At 44.9% G+C, this 22,871-nt stretch overlaps 6 protein-coding genes across 6 annotated transcripts; 5 read left to right on the top strand and 1 right to left on the bottom strand.

Annotated features, from left to right (window-relative positions):
* The first annotated feature begins 1,579 nt into the window (after window positions 1-1,579).
* Window positions 1,580-2,881, top strand: LOC131889419 (transcription initiation factor IIA subunit 1-like). The gene has a single exon (XM_059238516.1). It carries the CDS (start codon window positions 1,843-1,845, stop codon window positions 2,653-2,655), a length of 813 nt encoding a protein of 270 aa, XP_059094499.1. The 5' UTR covers window positions 1,580-1,842; the 3' UTR covers window positions 2,656-2,881.
* Window positions 2,818-3,625, top strand: LOC131889420 (uncharacterized). Its single transcript, XM_059238517.1, has one exon. The coding sequence runs from the start codon at window positions 2,818-2,820 to the stop codon at window positions 3,604-3,606; it is 789 nt and encodes a 262-aa protein (XP_059094500.1). The 3' UTR covers window positions 3,607-3,625.
* Window positions 3,626-3,698: 73 nt separating this feature from the next.
* On the bottom strand, window positions 3,699-6,973 carry LOC131889416 (bifunctional 3'-phosphoadenosine 5'-phosphosulfate synthase-like). The gene is made up of 6 exons (XM_059238513.1): window positions 6,454-6,973; window positions 5,761-6,383; window positions 5,399-5,695; window positions 4,589-4,786; window positions 4,309-4,515; window positions 3,699-4,215 (listed from the first exon to the last, which is right to left on the bottom strand). The coding sequence occupies exons 1-6, from the start codon at window positions 6,707-6,709 to the stop codon at window positions 3,847-3,849; spliced, it is 1,950 nt and encodes a 649-aa protein (XP_059094496.1). The 5' UTR covers window positions 6,710-6,973; the 3' UTR covers window positions 3,699-3,846.
* Window positions 6,974-7,115: 142 nt separating this feature from the next.
* On the top strand, window positions 7,116-8,363 carry LOC131889418 (RNA-binding protein 34-like). Its single transcript, XM_059238515.1, has one exon. It carries the CDS (start codon window positions 7,205-7,207, stop codon window positions 8,339-8,341), a length of 1,137 nt encoding a protein of 378 aa, XP_059094498.1. The 5' UTR covers window positions 7,116-7,204; the 3' UTR covers window positions 8,342-8,363.
* On the top strand, window positions 8,339-12,954 carry LOC131889417 (uncharacterized). The gene is made up of 4 exons (XM_059238514.1): window positions 8,339-8,610; window positions 8,681-9,046; window positions 9,126-10,023; window positions 12,702-12,954. The coding sequence occupies exons 1-4, from the start codon at window positions 8,472-8,474 to the stop codon at window positions 12,907-12,909; spliced, it is 1,611 nt and encodes a 536-aa protein (XP_059094497.1). The 5' UTR covers window positions 8,339-8,471; the 3' UTR covers window positions 12,910-12,954.
* Window positions 12,955-13,153: 199 nt separating this feature from the next.
* On the top strand, window positions 13,154-22,553 carry LOC131889421 (macrophage mannose receptor 1-like). The gene is made up of 32 exons (XM_059238518.1): window positions 13,154-13,257; window positions 13,335-13,501; window positions 13,590-13,717; window positions 13,784-13,958; window positions 14,035-14,199; window positions 14,256-14,341; window positions 14,405-14,511; window positions 14,573-14,809; window positions 14,871-15,176; window positions 15,236-15,517; window positions 15,592-15,762; window positions 15,837-16,016; window positions 16,079-16,318; window positions 16,404-16,445; window positions 16,525-16,695; window positions 16,764-16,994; window positions 17,054-17,443; window positions 17,518-17,862; window positions 18,104-18,364; window positions 18,437-18,702; window positions 18,771-18,886; window positions 18,946-19,088; window positions 19,160-19,475; window positions 19,555-20,171; window positions 20,235-20,665; window positions 20,726-21,076; window positions 21,163-21,337; window positions 21,403-21,654; window positions 21,726-21,890; window positions 21,974-22,114; window positions 22,189-22,371; window positions 22,429-22,553. The coding sequence occupies exons 1-32, from the start codon at window positions 13,197-13,199 to the stop codon at window positions 22,467-22,469; spliced, it is 6,942 nt and encodes a 2,313-aa protein (XP_059094501.1). The 5' UTR covers window positions 13,154-13,196; the 3' UTR covers window positions 22,470-22,553.
* The last annotated feature ends 318 nt before the right edge of the window (window positions 22,554-22,871 follow it).

Genomic DNA, 22,871 nt, shown 5'->3' on the forward strand with positions numbered 1-22,871 from the left:
TTCATGATTTGAAATAGGTTTGATGTAGAGGGCTCTTGTTTGATGTACTAGATACTTCTTGATTGATCCCTTTGTTTTTCTTCGGCAACAAAATAGTAGAGCTAGAGTTAGAGGGAATCAAATGTGGCCAATAGGTACATCAAAATAAAACAGAATGTGCATGAAATTCAAACATAAAGGGGCAAAAATACATGAAAAACAGGTAATTCCGCGTTTGTTTGATTTCTTACCCAAACTCACAAGAGCAAAACATGACAAAAAATAACATTGAAGCGTTCATATTCTACGTCAAATAGGTGGGTTTTCTCAACTTCTTTCTGGCGCGATGTGTTCTATGCCGTCAAACCTCAAGAGTCATGACGGTGAACTGTCCTAAGTTACCAATGAATAGAGGGACAGAAAACTAACTGATAATGTATTAGGCCCCAAAACGGATTTATTTGCTGATTGCTACTATTTGCCAGTTTATTTGTCACTTTATTAAACAAGAATAGGGCAAAATTGTGTAAGCTGGTCAGATTAATCAGTTATATTGCGTTAAAGTGTTTTTTACTAACAGGTTCAGAGACTCCACTCTCAAGTTCGATTTTGCTGAGGGTCGTGAAAAAAATGAGAAAAATGGCAAATGATACAAAAATAAGCCAATTTACAAGGTCCTTTACTTTCACTTTAGTTTGCAGATCTTACGCTAATATACAAAGGTAGTTTTGTTATGACCTAACTCTATTGATAGAATATTCAAGACAAAGAGCAATCAAGTCAAATAGTTTCGATCCATTCAAAACTAACCCATGAAGACTAAAATAGATCAGTCAAAGCTATTGAATTTTAGTACTTGTATGATTTCTCGTGACTCCTTTACATGCTTATTCATGCACCACTTGTGGTTTTAGGTGCTAAATAATTTGCCATTTTGGCTTCGTTTATTTGCCCTTTCACGGGCTTAAATGAGGCTCTTTGATTGACCAGAAATCTGCAACCCGACCTATGAAATCCTTTACATGTGCTTTGAGCCCAAAGAAGATAGCCTTCGGGTGAGGTTTTGCGTCATTATATGATAAAAATATTCAATAAAAGGTTTAAAAAATCTTGCCAACTCAACTACTCTGAGCCCGCATTGCAAAGGACAAGAATGAAAATTCGCTTCAATTTGAAATTTTGGCCATTTTTGGCACGTATTTACCAGGGTTTGACATCATATGGAAATATTGAGTCCAAAGCTGGATAATTAAGCCATTCTGTCACTTAGAAACTTGAATTGGAGCAATTGAGAGGGCTTGTGACTAGCCCTCTAGAGCACTGTAAAGCCACACCCATGACATGAGAAAAGAAGAAGCCCGAAAAACCTGGTCAATTGAAGTAAAAAGATGAAAACCCTAATAAATTTTTAGCCACTCCCGTCAAACATCCAAGCATGCAAAATGATTTGAATAAATCGTTCAAAGTGAAGAACAAATAGTTGTAGCAATTGAGGAGCCCTTGGATCTAGATCCCACGGGAAGGGTTTTGTTCTTCCGAATGGAGGATCGAAAGAGGGCTGGTCAACCTGATTCTTGAGTCTTTTCCGAGCGACTCAAACAGCTGCGGTACGTATAGATCGAGTAAGAGTAAGAGAATAGAAGGAGTCAGTCGATCGTCGAATCAAGCGAGAAGAACAGAAAGAGACTCCAAAGACTGAAGACGACGACAAAGAAAATCATCCCCAGAAAAGCGGAGACTGAAAATCAACCGAACAACGAACAAACACTCGCATCGAACTCGACCTGTATTTCCGGATTCCCCCGCCCACCTTCCCACCCTCAGAGCAAGCACCTGGCCTTGCCTCCACCGACCCACCCAATCATGGCTGGGCGAGGCAGTTTCAGTCTGTCCCAGGTGCCGGAGGCCGAATTCCTCGAGTATCAACGGGGCGGCACGCAGCCGGAAAATGACCGCCAAATTAGCTCCCGCATCGTGACCGACGTATTGGCCGGAGTCCAGCGCAGCTTCGCCACTGAAGGCGTCTCGCCCGACATCATGGATAAACTCAGGGACTTGTGGCTGTCCAAAATCCGACAACTCGAATCCGATCGGCCCGATTTGAGTGTCTCGGCCGAGTTGGACGCGGTGGTGGCCGCTGCAGAAGAGGAGGAGGAAGACGAACCCGGTAGCATCGTCATCGCTCAGGCGTCGCGGTTATCGCCGGATGAAGCGGCCGGGCCCTCGAGCTCGGCCGCGCCGCAATTGCGCTTGGCAGCCGCTTTGGCCCGACCCTCGTCGGCTAAAGGCCAGAAGCGGGTCAAGCGCCGGAAGGTCATTTCGCAGTTTGATGGACCCAATGACACCTCGGATGACGAGGATGACATTGACAAGGAAGATGAGGACGATGATGATGATGACGATGACGGGGATGATGACGACGACGATGACGACGTCTTGAACGAAGACGATGACAACGACGACGGAGGGCCCGAAGAGGAACCCTTGGGGAGTGGCGATGACATCTCAGATGAGGATCCCGAGGACCTCTTTGACACGGAAAATGTGGTTGTTTGTCAGTACGATAAGATCACCCGCGCCCGGAACAAGTGGAAGTTCCATCTCAAAGACGGGATCATGAACCTAAACGGCAAGGATTATGTGTTTCAGCGCGCCACGGGCGATGCCGAATGGTAGGCCATCGTTCGGACCGCCACTTTTGAAACTCGACGCGCGTTCTCCTCTTCCTCCTCCTCCTCCTCCTCCTCGTCATCATCATTGTTCCCACACCTTATTCAAAACTAGCCACATCATCCTCGTGGTTCGTGTTTATGCATAAACCATGTCAAAAGAATTAATATGTCCACTCGTGTACCCCCGTGCCCGAAACTCGTTTTCCACAGCCGTTTGAGCTTTTTCCAGATCAGTAGCATGATTTTCGACTTCTTGCGTCGAGTCCTCCGTCCCTGTGGTTGGGGCGGGCTCGTGGCCCTGCGAGCCTCTTCGACATTCTACTACAATGAGTCGGATTCACCTACCTTCGAGAAGCCCGAACAAGCCATCACGATCCATCAGAATTCCCAACTGACTCATGAACATTTACTGACTCGATCCTGTGCGTTGTCCGTCGAGAGTGCCTCCACATTCCTCACCCAGTTCGTCATGTGCGTCCAAGACACCGTGGCCGACTATGTTGAGGCTACGGCCGAGATGGCCATGATCTATTCCGATTCTGTGATCGCTCTCACCGATGAGGGCAGCCAAAGGCTGGCAACGTTGAAGCCGAGGCATTCAAGACTCAAGAAAGAGGTCCTCGACCTAGAAATGACATTTTTTTTCGTTAGAAAACTCTTAGACGCCAACGCCGAGGTGTGCTTTACTACGGGTGCGGAATTCGCCTCCATTCAAGCCTCGGAACGAATTCATGCCGCCGAGAAGACGGTGAAAGAGCTTTTTGATCGAGCCAAACTGGTCGAGCTTGAACTCACCCAAGCCCATCAATCCCACATTGCCCAAGTGAATCGAATCATGGCCGATCAAGAGACTCACAAAGACGAATCCCAACCCAACCAAAACGGACCGCATTCCATCCCCGGCGACTCCACCGTGGATGAAACCGTTTCCGTCGAGGAGTTTAGTACAGAATAATAAAGAAATGGTAACTTTTCTCCTCACTTTTCATTCACTCATTAGTCGATCTAGTCACATGGAATGAATCGCTCCCTACCGTCGTTTGGGTGGGTAGGTGTGATTTGTGCTTATATTTCAAGCCGGGGGTGTAGTTTTGCTTGTTAAAAAGAGATCACAGTGAAAGTACAAACACATCAAAACGTTACTCCAACGTTCAAAGAGTCGTCACAGAGAGCAGAGAAGGGATGGCATCAAGACTTAATCCTGGAGACCCGTGTAGTACGCGGCCAACACTTGCCAAGCACCTGGAGCCATAAAACCATCGGGTGGGTGTTCTCCAGTTCTCGCCAATCGACGCATTTCGGTGCCAGAGATCTTCAGGAAATCACCCTTCCGCGTCTCGTCGAAGAAACTCATGGCTTTGGCCTTGACATCGTAGGCAGCGACTCGAAATTTGATGATTTCTAGGCTCTCCAGACCCGGAGCCATGGCCAATACTCGCCCTCCATGTGTGGGATCGTACAGGTCTTGGCCAGATCCATTGGGATTGGGCAAACCGGCCGGATCTCGACCCACGATATAGAAATGGGCTCCAGTGGCCATTCTGGCTTTGGCGTGCCATTGAACCTGTAATGATTAGATAGAAAGATTCCTTTTAGTTGAATGAACTAGATCATCATTGATTGTTGGGGACAGAATGTGTTACATAAAAAAATATACCTCAGTTGGTCCGGCGTAGTTCATGGGGGATGGGAAAATGGCCAAGACCGTGGACTTAGGGTCTAGGACGTGGGCTTCCAGGATGGCTTTGTGTTGCTGTATCCTCACATTCAATGGAACATCATCCTCTTTGGTCCATCCTCCCAAGGGATGAAGCAATAATACTGGGTTCTTAAACCCGCGCTCGTTCAATTGACGTTTGCAATCCTAGATTTGTACTCGTAGATTACAAAATCGGTTCCAACTTTAGAACCACGTGTATTACTTTCGATTGCCTTACTTGCATGAGTAGAGCATGACCATTATGAATCGGGTTTCGGAGTTGAAATGCGAACACCGTGTCCGCTCCCAGATTGCGAAAGCGTTCTCGAAGCTCGTTCGGTGTTAATCGATACGCGTCCAAGCCATCGTTCCATTTGATCCGCTCCAAAACCTCCAGATCCCCTCCAATTAAGTAGTCACCACTGTTCAAAATCATCTAAGGTTATGAAATAATCATCGATCAGAGCAATCGGGGACATATTATTCATTCATGAAGATCGATCAACTTCGTTTAATGAGACAATTTCTTTCGTGACATTAGCTTGTTCAACTTTGGATTATCCTTTTGTTCCATGGCAATTTCAAAAAACAAATTTCGTCTCGTGGTATCGGGTTTCAGCTCCAAAATACCATTTCGCAGCGAGAGCATGAGAACCGGTACCATGGCTCCCACGGCCATCATCAGGATGGTAAGGAGCATCAGAAAAAATAAAAGGGGTCCATATCGCCAGACGACTTCATTCCGCGAGGAAATCTCGTTGGAAAACTGGGTGAAAATGTCCAAAATTGGCCGAGGGGTGACGAGGTCTTTGCGGCCTTTAACATCCAAATCTTTCCCCGGAATGAAATCCGGGTCGTCGAACTTTTTGCCATCAAGATCACGTTTGCGAATTACATGCGTGTGGCTATTGGCGAGGATAACGCTTAGAACAAAGATGCGAACCAGAAGTGGTCCGGATATCATGATTTCTCTCCGATTGCGATATCGAATAACGTCATCCCAAAATTGACCCGGGATTAATATTTTAGGGGAACTATAGTCACTCACCTTGATCATGGGATGTTCAGAATGAGTTGTTCCAAAAGTGCGAGCGCATCGCTCTTCTTTATTGTGCTTGAAGATGTCCGGACGACGTAGGACGGCCAATACTTGGCCTTTTCGAGTCAATGCTAATGCATCACAGCCTTCCAGTCGAGCTCGGTCCTGATCAGTAATGGCCAAGACAATGGGTATCGATTGGTTGGACTTTTTGTCCCCGACGAAGCAATTGAAATGCAAGCACTGCAAATACTCGGATTCGCGCATAAATCCTGTCAAAGGCGGAGCCCAGCCTTCACCCAATACCTGGTACGATGTGAAGTTAAAAAATCAAAGGTGTGTATGAGGTTATTCATTCTTTGTCGTCTTACCTGAAGCCACTGAAGGTCGATGGGTCCGAGTTCTAATTTCGGAAGTTGGCGAGCTTCCTCCAGAATCTGTTCTCGCAGATGTTGGGGCACGAACAAGTCATCAATGTCTTCTTCAAAAGGGATCGGATGCATCTTTCGATTGGATTGAAACCAGGTTTCAGCCTCATCCGCCACGTTCTTGGTCAAAATCCCATTGGCAACGAGTACATTCAACACATCTTGAACGCAATCTTGCACGGATCGACCCACGGTTTTCACCACGAGCTCGGGGTTTTCGGGCACGTCATACGCTTGGTCGATACCCGTGAAGCCTTTGATCAGGCCTGCTCGGGCTTTCTTGTAGAGGCCCTTGGTATCCCTGATCTCGCATTCGGTCAGAGGCGTGTCGACAAATACCTCCAGAAATGGCAGATTGGACGTTTCGTGCACTTGACGAGGGAAATCACGATGCTTGCTGAACGGCGAAACGAACGAGCAAATGGACACGGTGCCCGAATCCGCGAATAATTTCGACACCTCCGTAACACGCCGGATGTTCTCATCTCGATCTTCACTGGAGAAGCCCAAATCGCTGCAAAGTCCACCTCGAATATTATCGCCATCCAATCCGTAGCAAAACACACCTAAATATAAATAGGAATTAAAATAGACCAATCCGTTCACTTTTTCTTTTTCTTCAATTCTTTCACGGACCTTTGGCCACGAGGAACTCTTCCAAGGCAAAAGCAATGGTGGTCTTGCCCGCACCAGATAGCCCCGTAAACCATATGGTACAGCCTCGAAATTGACCGCGTCCTCCCAGGATTCGACCTCGGTGTTCTCGCGAGACTTTATGCTCTTGCTCGAACACATTGGTAGCTTTGGTGGGGACCCCGTCGGGCAGAAGGTGGGTTTTCCTCCGTTTCACACACGTTTCCTGTCTTGACGAAAGATCCGTTCCATTATCCATGATGAACGAGAAGAGGAGGAGGAGGAGCAGGAGGAGGAGGAGGAGGAGGAGGAGGAGGAGGAGGGCCACCGAGCGAGTGAATCAATCCAGTCGCTGATGTCGCTGATGAGGGATTATCGAGTTTGGTTGAGTTGCCCTCCACGGTCGACTTACAAATGAGACCCACAAGGCCAGCTGCAACAGGCCATATTGATCAAGACTTCAGAAGTGTAGGCGGAAATCTTCAAGTATCAGTTACAGTCTAGGTCCACATCACTAAAATGACGAAAAGGAAAGCCGGGAAGCGGTATTGTATTTGGCCGTCTTCAGATAGAGAATAGAAAGCCGGCCGAGCAACCCAGCATCAGAGATCTAACTTGAGGTTGAGAGAGTATGCTTTTTTAAGTTGCGAGCCTTTTTCAGTTTAATTCATGTCAACAAAACACATGCTTTCACGGTTTTACTAGAGACTACTCAAGGCAACACACAACGTGTGTCGAAATTTGAAGCTTGACCATGGCTTCCGAATATCAAGTGGGAGCCTTGTCAGGCCTTATCTCCGGGAAAACCGTGGCTGACGGCGAAGCCACGGATCTATTCACCACCCAAAAGAAGCAAAAGACGGTGATGACAAAAGATGTGCCCGTTAAGAAACGAAAAGTTAGCACCGCTACCGCTGGCCCCTTGCCCGATTCGTCCACACCCTCCAAAGTCCAACGACCCGCCCCGCCAGTCGATTCCAAGCTTGAAGCGGATTCCGAGGATGACCTGGACCGAAGCGAGGCCATCACCCAATTCCACGGACCCAGTTTGAAGTATCGTGTGCGCGATGAGGATGAGAAGAAACGGGTGGTGGATCCGGAAAAAGATGCTCGCAGCATCTTTGTCGGCAATCTGCCCGCCACGGTTCCCAAGAAGAAGTTGGTCAAGTTGTTCTCGCCCTATGGTCAGGTTGAATCCGTGCGATTACGCTGTGCCGCCCGACCGGATCCCAAGACTATGAAACGGGTGGCCGTGATCAAGGGCACTTTTCACGAGAACCGCCACACTATCAATGCCTTTGTGGTGTTCAGGCAACCCAGTGAGGCTCAGGCCGCTCTGGCCTTGAACGGCACGGAGTTCCGCGAGCTCACGCTTCGAGTGGATTCGGCCGTGCCCACGGAAAGAGACAACAAGAAGTCCGTCTTTGTGGGCAATCTGGCATTTTCGCTCGAAGAAGAAGATCTGCGCAAGCATTTCTGTGATTGCGGAGCCATTACCGATGTCCGGATCATTCGAGATTCGGCCACGGGCGTGGGCAAGGGCTTTGGTTACGTTAGTTTTGCCACGAGAGATGCCGTGGAAGTGGCTTTGAGGAAGAATTTGACGCGCTTGGGCCCAAGACCGGTGCGGGTGGATCGGTGCGCCAAGAAAGGCAAAGTGTCTGTGCCCGTGGTTTCCAATAATAAGCAACGGGTCCAAGGCTCCAAGTACAAGAAACCCATTCTGAAGAAGACCACACGGAAGAAGCTGCAAGCGATGAAGGACACAGAGTTCCAGGGCAAGTCGCATGATGCCAAGAGCGGGGACAAGAACCCTAAGAAGAAGGGCAAACCCAAGCTGAACAAAAGTGACAAGAAGAAGAAAGTTTTGGCCCAGAAATTATTGAAATAGAATCTTCCCTATGTGTTCGCTATATCTGTTATCTTGTTATGCTTTGTGATTTTCCACTTTGAACCGGTCGAAGGAGGGGCTTTACCAACGGAAGTGAGGCAATGTGATAAGGTGTCAAGTTGAGTTGGACATGATTGGTCAGGTTTGGAAGACGTTTAAGGCCATTTTCTGGAACTTGTTGGAACTTTGCTTTGACCCCAGGGGTGGCAAAGTTCAACTCAGGGACAAATCTAGGTCGAAGCCCCATTCTAAGCGGTTCAGTTTTGTGGGTAGGTAAAGATCCGTACATAGTTCATAGACATAGCAGATAGTCTTAACACTCCATAACAACATCACAAGGAATTGGCGAGGATGAAGACGAAGACGAAAGCCATGAGTTACTATTGGATGATGATGATGTGGAGAAAGGATTTTCCGATCAGGATGAGGTGGACATGGCCTCTCGTCAAAGGACACCACTGGAAAATAGATTGGGGTCCCTGCGTTTTCGATTGGAATATCGCCCTGAAAAAGAGAGTCTCCTGGTCACAATTGTGGATGCCGTGGATCTTCCCGCCATGGATTCGAACGGAAAGGCTGACCCGTACGTAGCGGTTTACCTCAAACCGGGAGCAAAACGCTTCACCACGTCAATTAAGTCCAAGAGTCGGAATCCCACCTTCAACGAAACGGCTGATCTCCCCTTGAAAGAGGCTGAAATCATGCGTGAGTTCAGGAACTTTGATCCTATTTTCTCCCATATTCTATTTGACTCTCTTTCTTTCCAATCCTAAACCTTCATTAGACAAGGATTTAATCCTTAAGGTCATAGACAGTGACTATCCCCTCCAAGATGAGTTGATTGGCATCATTCGAGTGCCCTTATCTCAAGTGGATCTTCTGCAGCCGGTGGCTAAGCACTACACGTGTCTCATCATAAACCAATCAGATAATAACGGACAAGTGACTTTGAACTCGGATGACTCAGCTCTGATGAACTTGAGAATTTCGGAGCAAAACACTCAAATATACGATTTGGAGGTCCGGCTCAAAAGCACCCAAGAAAAATTCAACAAGCTGAGCCGCGAATACCACGAGCTCAAAATCCATAACTTCGAATTGGAGATGGAGCCCTTCAAGGACGAGTTCTCGGCCCTAGAGTCACTCTCGAACTCCGAAGAAGATCTCGCCTCTCGTCGCTTATCTCCACTAGCTTTTTTAAACTCCATGAAACCAGACCTGCTCTCAACCAATCAACTTAAGCCACCCCACCCAAAATCGGCCCCCGTGTCCAAGAAGGGGTCACCAAAGTTGGTACGGAACCGTAAAAGTCTTCAAGGCGAAGTTGAGGGAGGGCAAACGCGCGCCTTTCAAATCCTCGAAACCCTTCGATCTTCTCTGAAGGTCAAAGATGCCGAAATTGAAATGCTCCGTGGCAAGATCAAGCAAATCGCCCCTAAATTGGAGTTGTATTCTAGAAATGGGCAAATCGAGGTGGGACTCACTTTTAACCCAGATGATAAAAAGTTGAAGATTGACATATTCAAGGCGACCAACCTTCGATCTGTGAATCTTCATGGGGATCATTCGGACCCCTTTGTCAAGGTCAAAGTGTTTCGAGTGAAACCAGGGAAGAAAACCGAAAGATGGAAGTTTGAATCCAAACCAGTTTGGAAGAACATCAACCCAGTCTTCAATTTGAGGTAATACTTCGAACCTAAATGTATTTCCATGTAAGGGATAGGGGGGGGGGCGAAGTACATTAATTATTTTTTAAGGCTCACATGCAAGACGCGGTGTAAAATGAAACTCTGGAAAAACTCAGTTTTTTTTTCTCGTTGATTTCTAGAAAATTACGAATAGGTCGATTTTGTCCTTTTTGACACCAGTTTCGTCAATAGCATTGACTTATGGAGCATATTTCAGGCATTCTGATTGAAAATGTGGCACAATTTACCAAAGTTTTAGAACTTTGTGCTTGAAAGCCGTTCTACCTCTATTGATGAGTTTGTTGGGACTGGCAAGGCTTGTCAAGCTGAGCATTTAGATGATCTTGTAGTCACCGATCAGGATGCTTTAGAGGCCATCAGGGACTTGAGACTCTCGAGCTCCCCTGGCCCTGATGGAGTGACATCTCAGTTTCTGATGAGATGCTCACAGGTTCTTGCTCCTGTTTTCTCGTACTTGATGCGTTGCATCTTGGACCAGGGCAAGTTCCCCTCCTCTCTGAAGGTAGCTCATGTTGTTCCAATTTTCAAAGGGGGAGATAAGTCGCTCCCCAGTAACTACAGGCCGATTTCTCTCACTTCGAATATTGCGAAGGTGTTTGAGAAGATCTTGAAGTTTAAACTTGTTGAATTTCTTGATATACATGAAGTCCTTCCTCCTGGACAGCATGGGTTCCAAGCACATTTTAGCATGGTTACCCAACTGATTGAGCATATAGAGCAGGTTATTGAGGGACTAGAGAGCCATGAATCAGTTGCTGTAGTTTATCTCGACTTTACCAAGGCCTTTGACAAGGTAGATCATGGCCTTTTAGTTAACAGGCTCCATGAGATTGGGATCCAAGGCAAGGTTCTCAATTGGCTAAGAAGTTTCATTTGTGGTAGGAAACAATTAGTTAAGGTTGAGGTATCCCTTAGTGACATACATGATATCAAGTCGGGTGTCCCTCAGGGCTCCATTTTGGGTCCTCTCCTTTTCATTATCTTCATTGCTCCGCTTCAGAAGCTTGGTAGTAATGTCAGTATCTCTTCCTATGCTGATGATACAAAATTGGTAGTTGGTAGGAATGGTCAGGATTCCGGTTGTCTGGCAAAGGTCCTAGACCAAATTTATTCCTGGGTTGCTGCGAGTAACATGGCCTTGAATGGAATGAAATTCCGTTCAATGACCTTTGGGTCGACGCCATTAGACACTCCACTATTAGATGATGACGATAAGGACATTGAGCAGGTCTCATCCATGAAGGATTTAGGTGTAGTCCTCCAAGATAATGGAAAGTTCGATGAGCATACCCAGTTGAAAGTTGGTAAGGCTTTTCAAACATGTGGTTGGATATATCGCACGTTTAAGTCCAGAGATAGTGTCACGATGCTAACTCTGTACAAGTCGATTGTTCAGCCGCATCTTGAATATGCCTCTCCCATTTGGGCTCCAATTAGTTCAGCAGGTTTGCAAAAGCTCGAGCAGGTCCAAAGATGTTTTACTAGGAACATTGAAGATATGAGAGAGCTCTCGTAGTGGGAGAGGTTAGAAAGGTTGGGATTGTACAGTACTCAGAGAAGGTACGAAAGGTATCTGATATTGTACGTTTTCAAAAGCATTCATGAGCTTTGTCCCAACCCAGGATTTAGGGTCAATTGTAGTGACCGTAGAGGCTTAATGTGCGTTTTGAGAGCACCTTCAAGCCCTCGAGAATCCAGGCTAGTTAAAACAATGAAGTCCAACTCTCTTCTTTCTCGGGCTCCTTCATTGTTCAATTTGCTGCCCTCAAATATTCGTAGGGCTTATGTAGGGGTTGATCCAGTAGCAAGATTTAAGTCAGACTTGGACAAGTTTTTGACTAAAATTCCGGATCAACCTTATATTCAAGGATTAGCCAGATCAGCCAACTCCAATTCGTTGGTCGATCAAACAATATATATATATATATAAATAAAAGTCAAGTAAAATAAATAATCTTCTCGTCTTGAACTGCTGGGATTCCAATCCCGGTAGCGGTAAAGAAGTCCGCAAACAAACAAAAAAAAAGAAAATTCTTCTGGCCAGTGTTAAAAATTACTTTGCGGTTATATCGATATTAGTGTTTCATAGTATTGAATTTATCCTAAAACCCAAACCTTCAACATACATTCAGCATTGTTCCGTCGTAAGATACAATTGCTTTTGATTCTCACACACTGATGGTCAAGATTTTACAAATCATTCAATTAATTTCTTCTGGACCATGATTTCAGGATGCTTCAAAATATGAACCACACTTTGAAGATATGAGTCTCCTTTGATACTCATATTTTTCGCAGATTTCAAGACAAGACGAAATCGACGAAACCAAAGAGCAACAAATTTTTGAAGAACGATAATCAAGCAAACCACCAAAATATTTGAATAACCAAACAAATGACAACTATTTTTTCACTTTATTTTGTACGTTTTCGGCTGATATTCATAACCCAAAACCTAATTATTTTGACAAAAATCATAAGCTGTTATTCCAACCCCAATAATTATTAAGATGCTCTAGCAAAAATGAATATCCTATTAGGTAAAGAATCGTAAAAAACGATGTCGAATTTCTAAATACTTCATGAATTTGTCTGCGATCGGACAAATTATTTACGTGGATGCAAATCTACAAGAGTCCTTCACTTTTCAGTTATGTGGTCGATAAAGTGGAAGCTGAAGACTTGGGATTTATGTCGACGGAGATTGTGATTATGGACAAAGCTCACTTGCGCTCAGATCGATCGTTGGGCAAACTCCGTTTGGGGCCCAATGTGACCACCGATCTACAGCATTGGGAAGTCATGACCAACAACCCTGGGAAAGTGATCAAACTGACCCATGCCCTTCAGGACTCATAATTATTTATTTGCGCATTAATTTGAATATAATTGCATCATCTATAACCACTGAAAATTTCCAGACGAGCGGCGATAACGAACGTTCTGTTTGTTTTAAAACAAATTGTGAGCACCATATCAGAAACACATAACTTTGAAGGAGGAGGAGTTAGAATTTTAAACTAGTGCTTGCTTTATCGCTTGACCAAATTCAGGGTAGTTGATTGCGGACGCAGATAATTTTTCAATCGGGAGGGTGTTCAATGGAGCAGATTTAGAGACTAGACTTAATTTGAATTGTGACGACCATGAAGCGACATCGAGTGGCTTTGGCCTTCCGTGCAGCCTTTTTGACTTCATTGCTGGCAGGTAGAAAAAAAAACCCGACGCCTTCCTCTCATTTTTTATCGGAATATTTACTAGACCAGTCATTATGATTACAACAGGTTGTGCTAGCATCTCAATCAAATGCGATCCAGGCTGGTACGGTTTGCCAGAATCTCAATCCTGTTTCCGATTCATGCGACACTCTGAGAACAACTATGACAATTCTCGAACCATTTGCCAAAATTTAGGCGGAGAATTAGCCATTATTGATACTCCCGATCGAAGGGTAACTCATATATTCCCATAATCCCATGATTTGACATTTTAAGAGAGGAATTAATTGTTCAAATGAATCGATGGGCATATTTTATTAGAATTATGTGGCCTCAGTCATTGGTCAAATTCACGAGTCAACCTCCAAGTGGTGGGTAGGAATTCATTTCAACGAAGACGGTGCGAAGTGGGTGTGGGGTGATGGATCCGCTTTGAATGAGAACATTACGTAAGCATCCCAGGGAACTTGCACATTAATGCCTAGACTTCTTATGTCAATCTTCTTGTTCAATAGACCATGGGACGATAATGACGAGAACTTGGAAGGCAAATGTGGTGGCATCACTCATAATGGCAAGTTGTCCAAAACTGATTGCTCCACTGCTTGGGATTATGTGTGCCAAAAGAAGATTGGATCAAAATTCGATTGCCCCTTGAATTGGGATCCTTTTGGTGATTCGTGCTATAAGGTATCTTCTTTTCGTACAACGAAGAGAATACTTGTACGAACTTTTAGAGCGATAACATTTTCCCTGTCGTCAATAGACTTACATGGAGGAAGAACCCAAAGGTTTTGAAGAGGCACAAGCTCATTGTCAATCAGAGGATGAGTCATCTCTCGTGATCATTGAGACCGAGCACGAAAACGCTTTCCTGGCCGACATCTCAACCGCTTTCAAGAAAACATTTTGGATTGGAGCTTCGGATAACGTATGTGAAGCCTCTCTGCAAGTGCTTCGTTTTTCTCATACTTGGGGTTCTTTCAGGCCACCGGAAAATTCTATTGGCTCGATGGAACTGAACTTGGACAGGAGCCTCATGATTTTCAAAATTGGGGCGACGAACAACCGGTGTAAGTAGTTCAATAGATGTCACATGGAATGATTATTTGTTATGTTAAGATTTTATACCATAGGAGTACAAACACAAGTGCAGTCTACTTGGATCCGAATAATGAAGGCAAATGGATCACCATGGCAAAAAGCGAGCGCCAAGCATTCATATGCGAACGCGCCAAAGGAGGTACAATGCAGCTTAAACAAGAAGCATTCAGTACTTACCTCACCTTTGATTTGATTCTTAGCCTTTTGTCAAATGGGATTGCAACCCGGACCCTCTGATAAATGCTACGACTTCAATCTCAATCTACAAAAGACATTTGCATGGGATCTAAGTCAAGTTACTTGCGAGAAATACGGAATGAACTTAGTCAGTGTGTCAAGCAGTGAAGAGAGCGAATGGGTCAATAAAGCTCTCTACGATTCATATTTGTTCTCGGATGGGAATCAAGTAGCAGATGGAACATGGATTGGCTATAAAGGTGATTTCCCTCAAAACTGTGCCTATGTCAAAATTTTTCAATTCCACTTTGATTTCTCCAGAAAAATCGGACAAACCAGAAGACGACGGAAAGTTCTCGAACATCGATGGCACGATTGACCTTGATAATGAAGGAGTATTTGATGGTCGTCAAGATGACTTGGTTTACCAGAAAACCATACAAGAGTGTCTTTACATGAAAGTATGCCTCGAGAACGAAACTGACGAGACCTGTGACTTTCTTTCCACGAAGGACAAGCGATGGTTCAACTCACCCTGTGACATGACTGGGATCGACCAGCCATCTCACACCTATGCTTGCGAATCCCTCCAAGGGAAAGATTTAGATCTGTCCAATGCCATTCAAGGTAAGCAAGGATTCCAGCAGTGCTTCTACCAACCCTGTTTAAGCCATGCTCTTGATTAGTTAATCAATCGTGTCCGGAGGATTGGAGGGGTCCATTCGTCGGATTTTGCTATAATCCTCTTCCGGTGGAAGTGACTTGGGGTGAGGGGGTGAACATGTGCAAGGACCTGAATGCTCAAGCGAATTTGGCCAGTATTCTGTCTCCATTGGAGGATCAGTATGTGAGAAGCCTCATTTTAACCCTGAAGCATGATGCGTGGATTGGTCTGAATGATCGATTGACGGCGAACTCTTGGCAATGGTCCGATGAATCGCCTTTCAACTATGCAGGGTGGGCCGAAGGTATTTGCATTGTCTTTTAATTGCTGATATACGCGTGCGTACCTAGTGTTTAACTCAGGTTCATATTTGGGCAGGTCAACCGAATGATTATGAAGAGGAGAGCTGTGTGGAAATCAATCCGTCCAGGGTTGGGTGGAACGATGACAAGTGCTCGAATAAGCAATCTATTGTGTGCAAAGTGGCTGCAACCACGCAACAAGGAGACGAACCCGTGGTCCCACAAACCACGACCGCTATTCCAACGGGTAAATTTTGACTGAAGTAAACAATCATTGGCATAAGAGTATATCCAACAAATATCGCTGATACCACTTGATAGAAAATTGCGGTTATGGTTGGTTCGATTTTCCCGTCTTGAACAACGGCAAATGTTACACTATAGTCGAAGAGCTCATGTCATGGAATTCAGCCCAAACTGAGTGCGAAATCAGAGCCGGCTATCAGAGAAGTGGAAATCTGGTTTCCGTGAATTCAAACGAGGAAAACATTGCCCTGGCTAGTAAGTCTAAGAATGTCGTACACGACCGGCTCTTTCAACCTGGGAGAAAAATCTATTTACAGCCTATTTGAGTTCCACGGGACAAAATGGAGCTCATTGGATCGGATTAAACGACTATAATGCGGAGGGTGGGTTTGAATGGCGCGATGGCTCCCCTGTTACTTTCGTGTCTTGGGCGGATGGCGAACCCAACGCCATGGTGAGCTTTGAGGATTGTGTGGAGATGGCGGTGGATGACTCGCAAGTGAAATGGAATGATCATCACTGTAACAAAACCATTCCGGCCATTTGTCAAAGACATAGTACGTTCTGTTCGGTTCTCACGAGTTCTTCATATGCTGATACCGAGGGGGAGGTCATTGAAGACAACTTTCCATTCTCTTGCAGGTCGACACTATGAGCCTCCAACTAAGCCGCCTCCAACAAAACGTATTTTTTAAAGCATTTATATATTGGCCACAAAAAAAAAAAAACGAATCCAGTTTTAAAACCATTTTTTGTCCTTTAGCACAATGTCCTGATGGTTGGTTGCCTACCATGGATAAATGCTACTGGTTTTCCGCCCCAAAAGATGTGAGTGCCTCAAATTGGACACATGCCAAGGATCTGTGTAAAAGTCAAGATCCACTAGCCTCCTTGACCACAACCATCAATCAAGAGGAAAGAGAGTTCGTAGCAGGTGGGTTTGCAGGCCTTGAAAATGGAATGATCCAGATATTGGCACCCAAAAAGAAGCATCTCTTGTAGCCCATATCTACGGCAAAAGTTTTATTGGAGCCACTGACGTGAATAACGAGGGGGAATGGGTTTGGGATCAGACTGGGGACATTGTGCAAGTCAATTTCTGGGCTGAAGGAGAGCCCAACGGCCAGGACAAGGAGAACTGTATGGCCATCGATCATGAAGGGAATTGGGCAGATGTACCATGTACCGTGGCCGATAACAAGCAAATGGATTTTGTCTGCAGTGTTCCAAACGGTAAAGACTCAACATAGACTGATTCATAAGAATATTGACCACTAGAAATTCGCTTGTAGACATGTGTCCCGAGGACTGGATCTATTTCGACGGGCATTGCTGGATTTTCCACGACGACATCAAAGATTTTGATTCAGCCGAGCAATCGTGCGGAGAGCTGAACCATCGGGCTCACTTGGCCAGTGTTTTGAATCGAGAGGACAATTGGTTTGTTCGTCATTTCATAAGTGAAGATCAACCCGCAGGAAATTGGTTAGGACTCAAGTTGGACGGTGAAGATTGGACTTGGACGGACAAAAGCCCCTTGGGGTACACCGACTGGGATGCTGACGCCAACGAGCCAGACCAGCCGGAAGAGCAGAAGTGTGGTTGGGTGGACCCAGCATCCCGAATGTGGCGATCAGGCCAATGCAACAATGACAAGAACTTTATGTGCAAGTTCGAACCAAGTAATGATTTGCGAACAAATCTAATCTAAAACCAGAGATGCTGGGGAACACATTTAACGCAAGTCATTCCATAGCTCATGTGCGCGGTTGTGATCCTGGTTGGGAGCTTTGGGAGGAAAGCTGTTACTTGGCTGAAACAATAGCCACCGATTGGACATCAGCTCAAAGGGATTGCGTTGTTAAAGGAGGAGATCTCGTGTCAGTGGAAAGCAATGAAGAAAACGACTTCATCAACACGCTGATCCACACTCATTCATATTGCAAGAGTGGCTGGATCCCGGATCTAGATCTGAAACGGTGCTTTAAAATCATCTCGACTGATATGGTTTGGGAGGATGCAGCGAAAGAATGTGACCTCATGGGAGGAACGTTGATTTCCATCAAGTCCGAGGAGAAGAACACAAAAATGCTAGATTTAGGTTTGCATTCAAACTTCAAGAAATACGGCCCAGTCATTAGCTATTTTTTCAAGAAAATGATTAGCTCTGTCCATTTGATATTTTTTCAAATTTCGCGATCTTTCGATTTGGCTCAAAATTTAGCATACCAAATTATTATAAAGCATTTTATACATGCACATTAATCGTAGATCGCTCCAAAAGGAGATCAATGGGGCCTTCTTGTAGATCGAATGACGGGTTTGTCTCATTGTACTTCCAGTCAAGAATGCTAACGTTTATAAGATGTGGCTTGGAGCCACTGACAAATTAGAGGAGGGTAAATTCATGTGGTTGGACGAAACACCTATCGACGATGGATATATGAACTGGATGGAAGGTCAACCTAGTAACGACGATCCCGGAGAGCAATGCTTGAGTATGCTTGTGCAAGAAGATTATTTTCAAGAGCCAGGAAAGTGGAACGATGATAAGTGTGATTCAACCGAAAAATTTATCTGCGAAACAAACTTTCAGGATGAAGGTAGATTCTTTTTGGACAACCCTTATCTTTGGTTTACCTTAATGCCCATTTATCTTAAATGGTCTTATTTAGAAGCGCCTGTCGAAAAGATGTGGATAGGCTTGTCAGACTTGGAATCTTTAATGACATTCAAATGGTCGGACCACCATCCAGTTCAATTCACCCGATGGGGTAGCAAAGAACCAGATAAACATGCTGGCGATGGAAAAGATTGCACTTATTTTGACAGAAAGGATCAGACTTGGAATTTAAGGTCTTGCTCAGATCCCTTCCAATCAATTTGTAAAAAGCCATCCAAAATCGTACCCACCGAAAACCCTCCGTATGGATGTAATGTGGTAAGATTGGCATTGAAGTTGATACTAATCTGTTCGAGCGGAGCCAATAGGATAGGTCCCATTCATAGGGTGAGATTGCTTTCGAGGGGTCTTGTTACGAATTTCATGGAGATGCTTTGTCTTATTTCGAGGCCAAAGCTAAATGCCAAGATACAAATGGCGATTTGGTTTCTCTGAATACATGGTAAGTGAGCAGAGATCAATTTTCGAGTAACCGGAAAGCAAGCTATCCTCGATATCTAGGGAAGAAATCGATAAGATCACGTCGGTGGTTGCTGAGCATCCACATCATTACTGGATCGGTTTGATATCCCATGATGGAGCGGAGTTTATTTGGCAAGATGGATCGGCGGTCTATGAAACCAATTGGGGCCCAGAAGAGCCAAGTAAATCCATGATCATATCTGGTATCTGGTTCGTCCAAACAGAATCTAATAGAAATAGTTTCCCTTATTAGACAATGAGAGAGGACAGTGCGTCCACGTCATGGACAGAGTGGCCATCGGGAAATGGGAGGTTCAAGACTGTTCCAACCAACACTCTTACATATGTGAGAAACCCAGGGCGGGTTATACGGTTCCTCCCCCTCCTCCAACCTCAACTTACGTCCCCATCAATTGCCCAGACACGTATTCTTGGGTTTCGTATGAAGGTCATTGCTACAAAATAATCGAGGACTCGGCTGGCTTTGAAGCGGGCAGAGACGCTTGTCGAGCACTTGGAGCTGATGCGGTTTCATTTACTTCCGAGGAAGAAGATACATCTGTTGTGAGGTAAGGGATCAACAATCCGCAGCTACAGCAATATCATTCCTGACTCAGGATAATGGAAGTCAATACTTAAACTTTGTAGTAAGCTGTTAGTGACAAGCTGGTCAACCAGTTTCTTCATCGGTCTGAGATTGAGCGAAAATCCAGAAGAGGGCTTCTATTGGGTGGACGGATCGCCCGTCAATTACGTCAACTGGATCTCTGACCCCACATCTGACAAATGCGCCATTGCAACAACTGATGGCACTTCCTCGCTAGGGTGGCAGTCAATGAATTGTGAGGAGTCATATCCAATCGTTTGCGAAATATCTCAAGATCAAATACCTACCACGCCCCCTCGACCCACCAGTGAGCCCGATATCCCCTGCGAGGGGAGTGAAGGCTGGTGGCAACGTGAGAGCAATGACGAGTTTTGTTACAAGTTTGATGCTACAGGCAACTCGTGGTTTGATGCCGAGAAGGCTTGCTCAAGTGAGAAAGGCCATCTTGTGTCGATTCATGATATGGCCGAGAATGACTACATTTTTGCCAAAATGCATCAAGTGTATGCCGATACACTATGGATTGGAACCACTCGACGCTTCTCAGAAAACTGGATGTGGAAAGATCAATCCCCTAGCGATTTCTTCAACTGGGCCCCCGATGAGCCCAATAATGACATGGGCATGGAAAGTTGCGGGAGAATGTACATCGCACAACGTAAGCATTTATTTCCGGATAAATGCCTTGTAAAGCCTCAACATGATTCTCATTCTATCAAAGAGTTCGGCCAATGGAACGACGATCATTGCGGAGAAAGGGCCTCATTTGCGTGCAAGAAATATCGAGACCCTGATGCCATCACTAACCCACCTATTACGGCCACGCCACCTGGACATTGTCCGCCAGACCAAGCAGAGTACGAGGGACAATGCTTCAAATTGATCGATTCTGGTTTAGAGGGAGAACACAGTTTGCCTTATCAGGAAGCCGAACTTGAATGTCGAAAATTGGGTTCCACGTACCATTTGGCTAGTATTCACAACTTGGGAGCAATGTCATTTTTGTCCACACTGATGGTCCATCCTGATGTGGTTGGGACCTCATTTTGGATCGGCTTGAACAAAGGAATAGATCATATGAATTTCATTTGGACGGACGAATCGAATAACAACTACTTCAATTGGGAGGCTAACCAGCCATCATATGACGCCGTAATGTTCAAAAAGAACAACCATTTTGCACACAATTTTACGACTAAGCTTTTATTCCAGTACGTGGATTGCGTAAAAATTATGGGGTCAGGTTCAATTAACAAGATTGGTCAATGGAGCGTGGCCGAGTGTTATGAAAATTTGCCATATATTTGTCGAGGACGACCTTCTTTGGACAACTCTGACCCTCCACCTACCGAGAAATGTGCTCTAGAAGGCTTCGATCATTTTGACAGCTTTTACGGAAATTGTTATTTGTACGTGAAGGAAGAGAAGAGTTGGAATGATGCGGAGCAATACTGCCAAGAACAAAATGCCCATTTGGCTTCAGTCGAGAACTTGGCCGAGAACTCTTACCTCGTGAATTTTATGGCAGCCCAACACACCTGGATAGGATTGAGCAATGTTGGGGTAAACCATATTCACACCTGGAATGATTTATACAGATCAGTACATTTACTTGACTGTGATGCTTCCATACTTATTCCCTCTTAAAGCATCATGAAGAAATGGCGTGGTCAGACGGGTGGCCAACTAAATATGACAATTGGGGCAATGATCTCAACATCGGAGAGGACATGGACCTTTGCGGCCAGTACAATAACACCGACGGCAAATGGTTTGCTACTGCCTGTGATGAAAAGCTAAGCTTTGCTTGCAAATATTCCGAGAGTAAGAGTGATTTCAATCTTCAACAATTCGGACAACATGACTTTAAAGGAAGAGTACATTTGCAGAGGTTCCACCAACCCTTGGTCCTTTTGGCGAGTGCCCCGAAAATTGGGAGGATTTGCCTGGACCATTCTGTTATAATTTTCTCCAAGACTCAGAGTTGGGAGTTCCTTTCTCCGAAGCTTTATTTCAATGCCAAAAGCAAGGCGGCGACCTTTTAAGCATCGGAGATGCCGAAGAGAATGAGAGGATTCAAAAATTCGTTCAGGATCTCAAACGTGACATTTGGATCGGCTTGGTTGACGTAGGAGACGGAGGTATCAATTATCATTCATTAGAGGGTAACGAAGAGTCAAAGAGCCTCCTTTGTCGAATTTGATCAATTCAGATTGGAAGTGGTCCGACAATTCCGCCTTCGTTTACACCAATTGGGCTCCGGATGAACCCAATGACGTCAGTGAGGAATGTGCAATGATGTTCCACGACAACGGCCAATGGAATGACTTCAATTGCAACACCTACGAGCTCGGATATGTTTGCAAAAGAGACAAGAGTAAGTTGAATATTCACTGACTAGGTCCTATTATATATAGTCCAACGCAACAAAATGAATGTATTAATATTTCATAATTAAAGTTCAAGGCCCGACAACTCCAAAACCAGACGAAATCTCAACCAAACCTTCAGAAACGACAACCACAACTAAAAAATCGTCAACTAGTACCACCCATGCACCAACCACATCAAAAGAAGATAGTGATCCGGATCCTTCAGAGAGTACGACACAATATCTTTACTTGATTTATCAAGTTTTAAAGCGCGATTGTACAAAGTGAACTCTTACATTTCAGAAGGCCTCGGGGGTGGAGCTATCGCTGGTATCGTAATCGGCTGTTTGATTGCAGTGGGCGGAGCAATAGCCGGACTGATGATTGTCAAGCAACATAATATCATGCCTTTGAGACAATTTTCAAAAGGGAACCAAAAAAAGACACGGACGACAGAAAGCTATGACAGCCCTGTGTATATGAATTGTAAGTTTGACAAGACATGCTTAAAGTTCCATTTATGTACTTTTATTTCTTCTTTAGTCCAAGACGAGGATCCAGAAGAGATCCAAACGCATGCATGAATCATTGAGCGATCATTTTGCATTTAAAAAACTGAAGCATTTACCAAAACCTCTATCATCATTTGAAATAAACCGTCAATTGCATTCTTGGGGTCTTTCTCACCGCAAAAGTGGATACAATCTCCAGCAGTTGAAGATGGAAAATTTATAATCATATTTAACTACGTTCATATAATATCTAATCTACCTCCGAAACAGAGTTGGCGAATCTGGCTAGCCCTTAAATTTCGGGATGATCTGGTACTTTGGTCAAAAACTTGTTCAAGTTTGGATACAAAATTAGTTTAGAGTAGAAATTGCGGACCTCTAGAGATATAGACTGCGAACGAGCTTCCCGCCAAATTGGCCTGCTCTTGGTCATAACGACTGGTGGGGAGTTTAATCCCTCTAGCTTCGTGGACT

Source organism: Tigriopus californicus, chromosome 10 (assembly GCF_007210705.1).
Source record: "Tigriopus californicus strain San Diego chromosome 10, Tcal_SD_v2.1, whole genome shotgun sequence".
Lineage (NCBI taxonomy): Eukaryota > Metazoa > Arthropoda > Copepoda > Harpacticoida > Harpacticidae > Tigriopus > Tigriopus californicus.

What these genes read in the sequence shown, in the direction of transcription:
- LOC131889421 (XM_059238518.1), top strand. Translation starts at nt 13,197, where the DNA reads ATGAAGCGACATCGAGTGGCTTTGGCCTTCCGTGCAGCCTTTTTGACT. An exon ending in TGGGGCGACGAACAACCGGT is followed by an intron (nt 14,342 to 14,404) that starts GTAAGTAGTTCA and finishes TTTATACCATAG; the next exon opens with GAGTACAAACACAAGTGCAG. An exon ending in TTGGGGCCCAGAAGAGCCAA is followed by an intron (nt 19,089 to 19,159) that starts GTAAATCCATGA and finishes TTCCCTTATTAG; the next exon opens with ACAATGAGAGAGGACAGTGC.
- LOC131889418 (XM_059238515.1), top strand. Translation starts at nt 7,205, where the DNA reads ATGGCTTCCGAATATCAAGTGGGAGCCTTGTCAGGCCTTATCTCCGGG.
- LOC131889419 (XM_059238516.1), top strand. Translation starts at nt 1,843, where the DNA reads ATGGCTGGGCGAGGCAGTTTCAGTCTGTCCCAGGTGCCGGAGGCCGAA.
- LOC131889420 (XM_059238517.1), top strand. Translation starts at nt 2,818, where the DNA reads ATGTCCACTCGTGTACCCCCGTGCCCGAAACTCGTTTTCCACAGCCGT.
- LOC131889416 (XM_059238513.1), bottom strand. Translation starts at nt 6,709, where the DNA reads ATGGATAATGGAACGGATCTTTCGTCAAGACAGGAAACGTGTGTGAAA. An exon ending in AGAGTTCCTCGTGGCCAAAG is followed by an intron (nt 6,384 to 6,453) that starts GTCCGTGAAAGA and finishes ATTTATATTTAG; the next exon opens with GTGTGTTTTGCTACGGATTG. An exon ending in CTGAACATCCCATGATCAAG is followed by an intron (nt 4,787 to 5,398) that starts GTGAGTGACTAT and finishes TCATAACCTTAG; the next exon opens with ATGATTTTGAACAGTGGTGA.
- LOC131889417 (XM_059238514.1), top strand. Translation starts at nt 8,472, where the DNA reads ATGATTGGTCAGGTTTGGAAGACGTTTAAGGCCATTTTCTGGAACTTG. An exon ending in GAAAGAGGCTGAAATCATGC is followed by an intron (nt 9,047 to 9,125) that starts GTGAGTTCAGGA and finishes AACCTTCATTAG; the next exon opens with ACAAGGATTTAATCCTTAAG. An exon ending in AACCCAGTCTTCAATTTGAG is followed by an intron (nt 10,024 to 12,701) that starts GTAATACTTCGA and finishes TTCACTTTTCAG; the next exon opens with TTATGTGGTCGATAAAGTGG.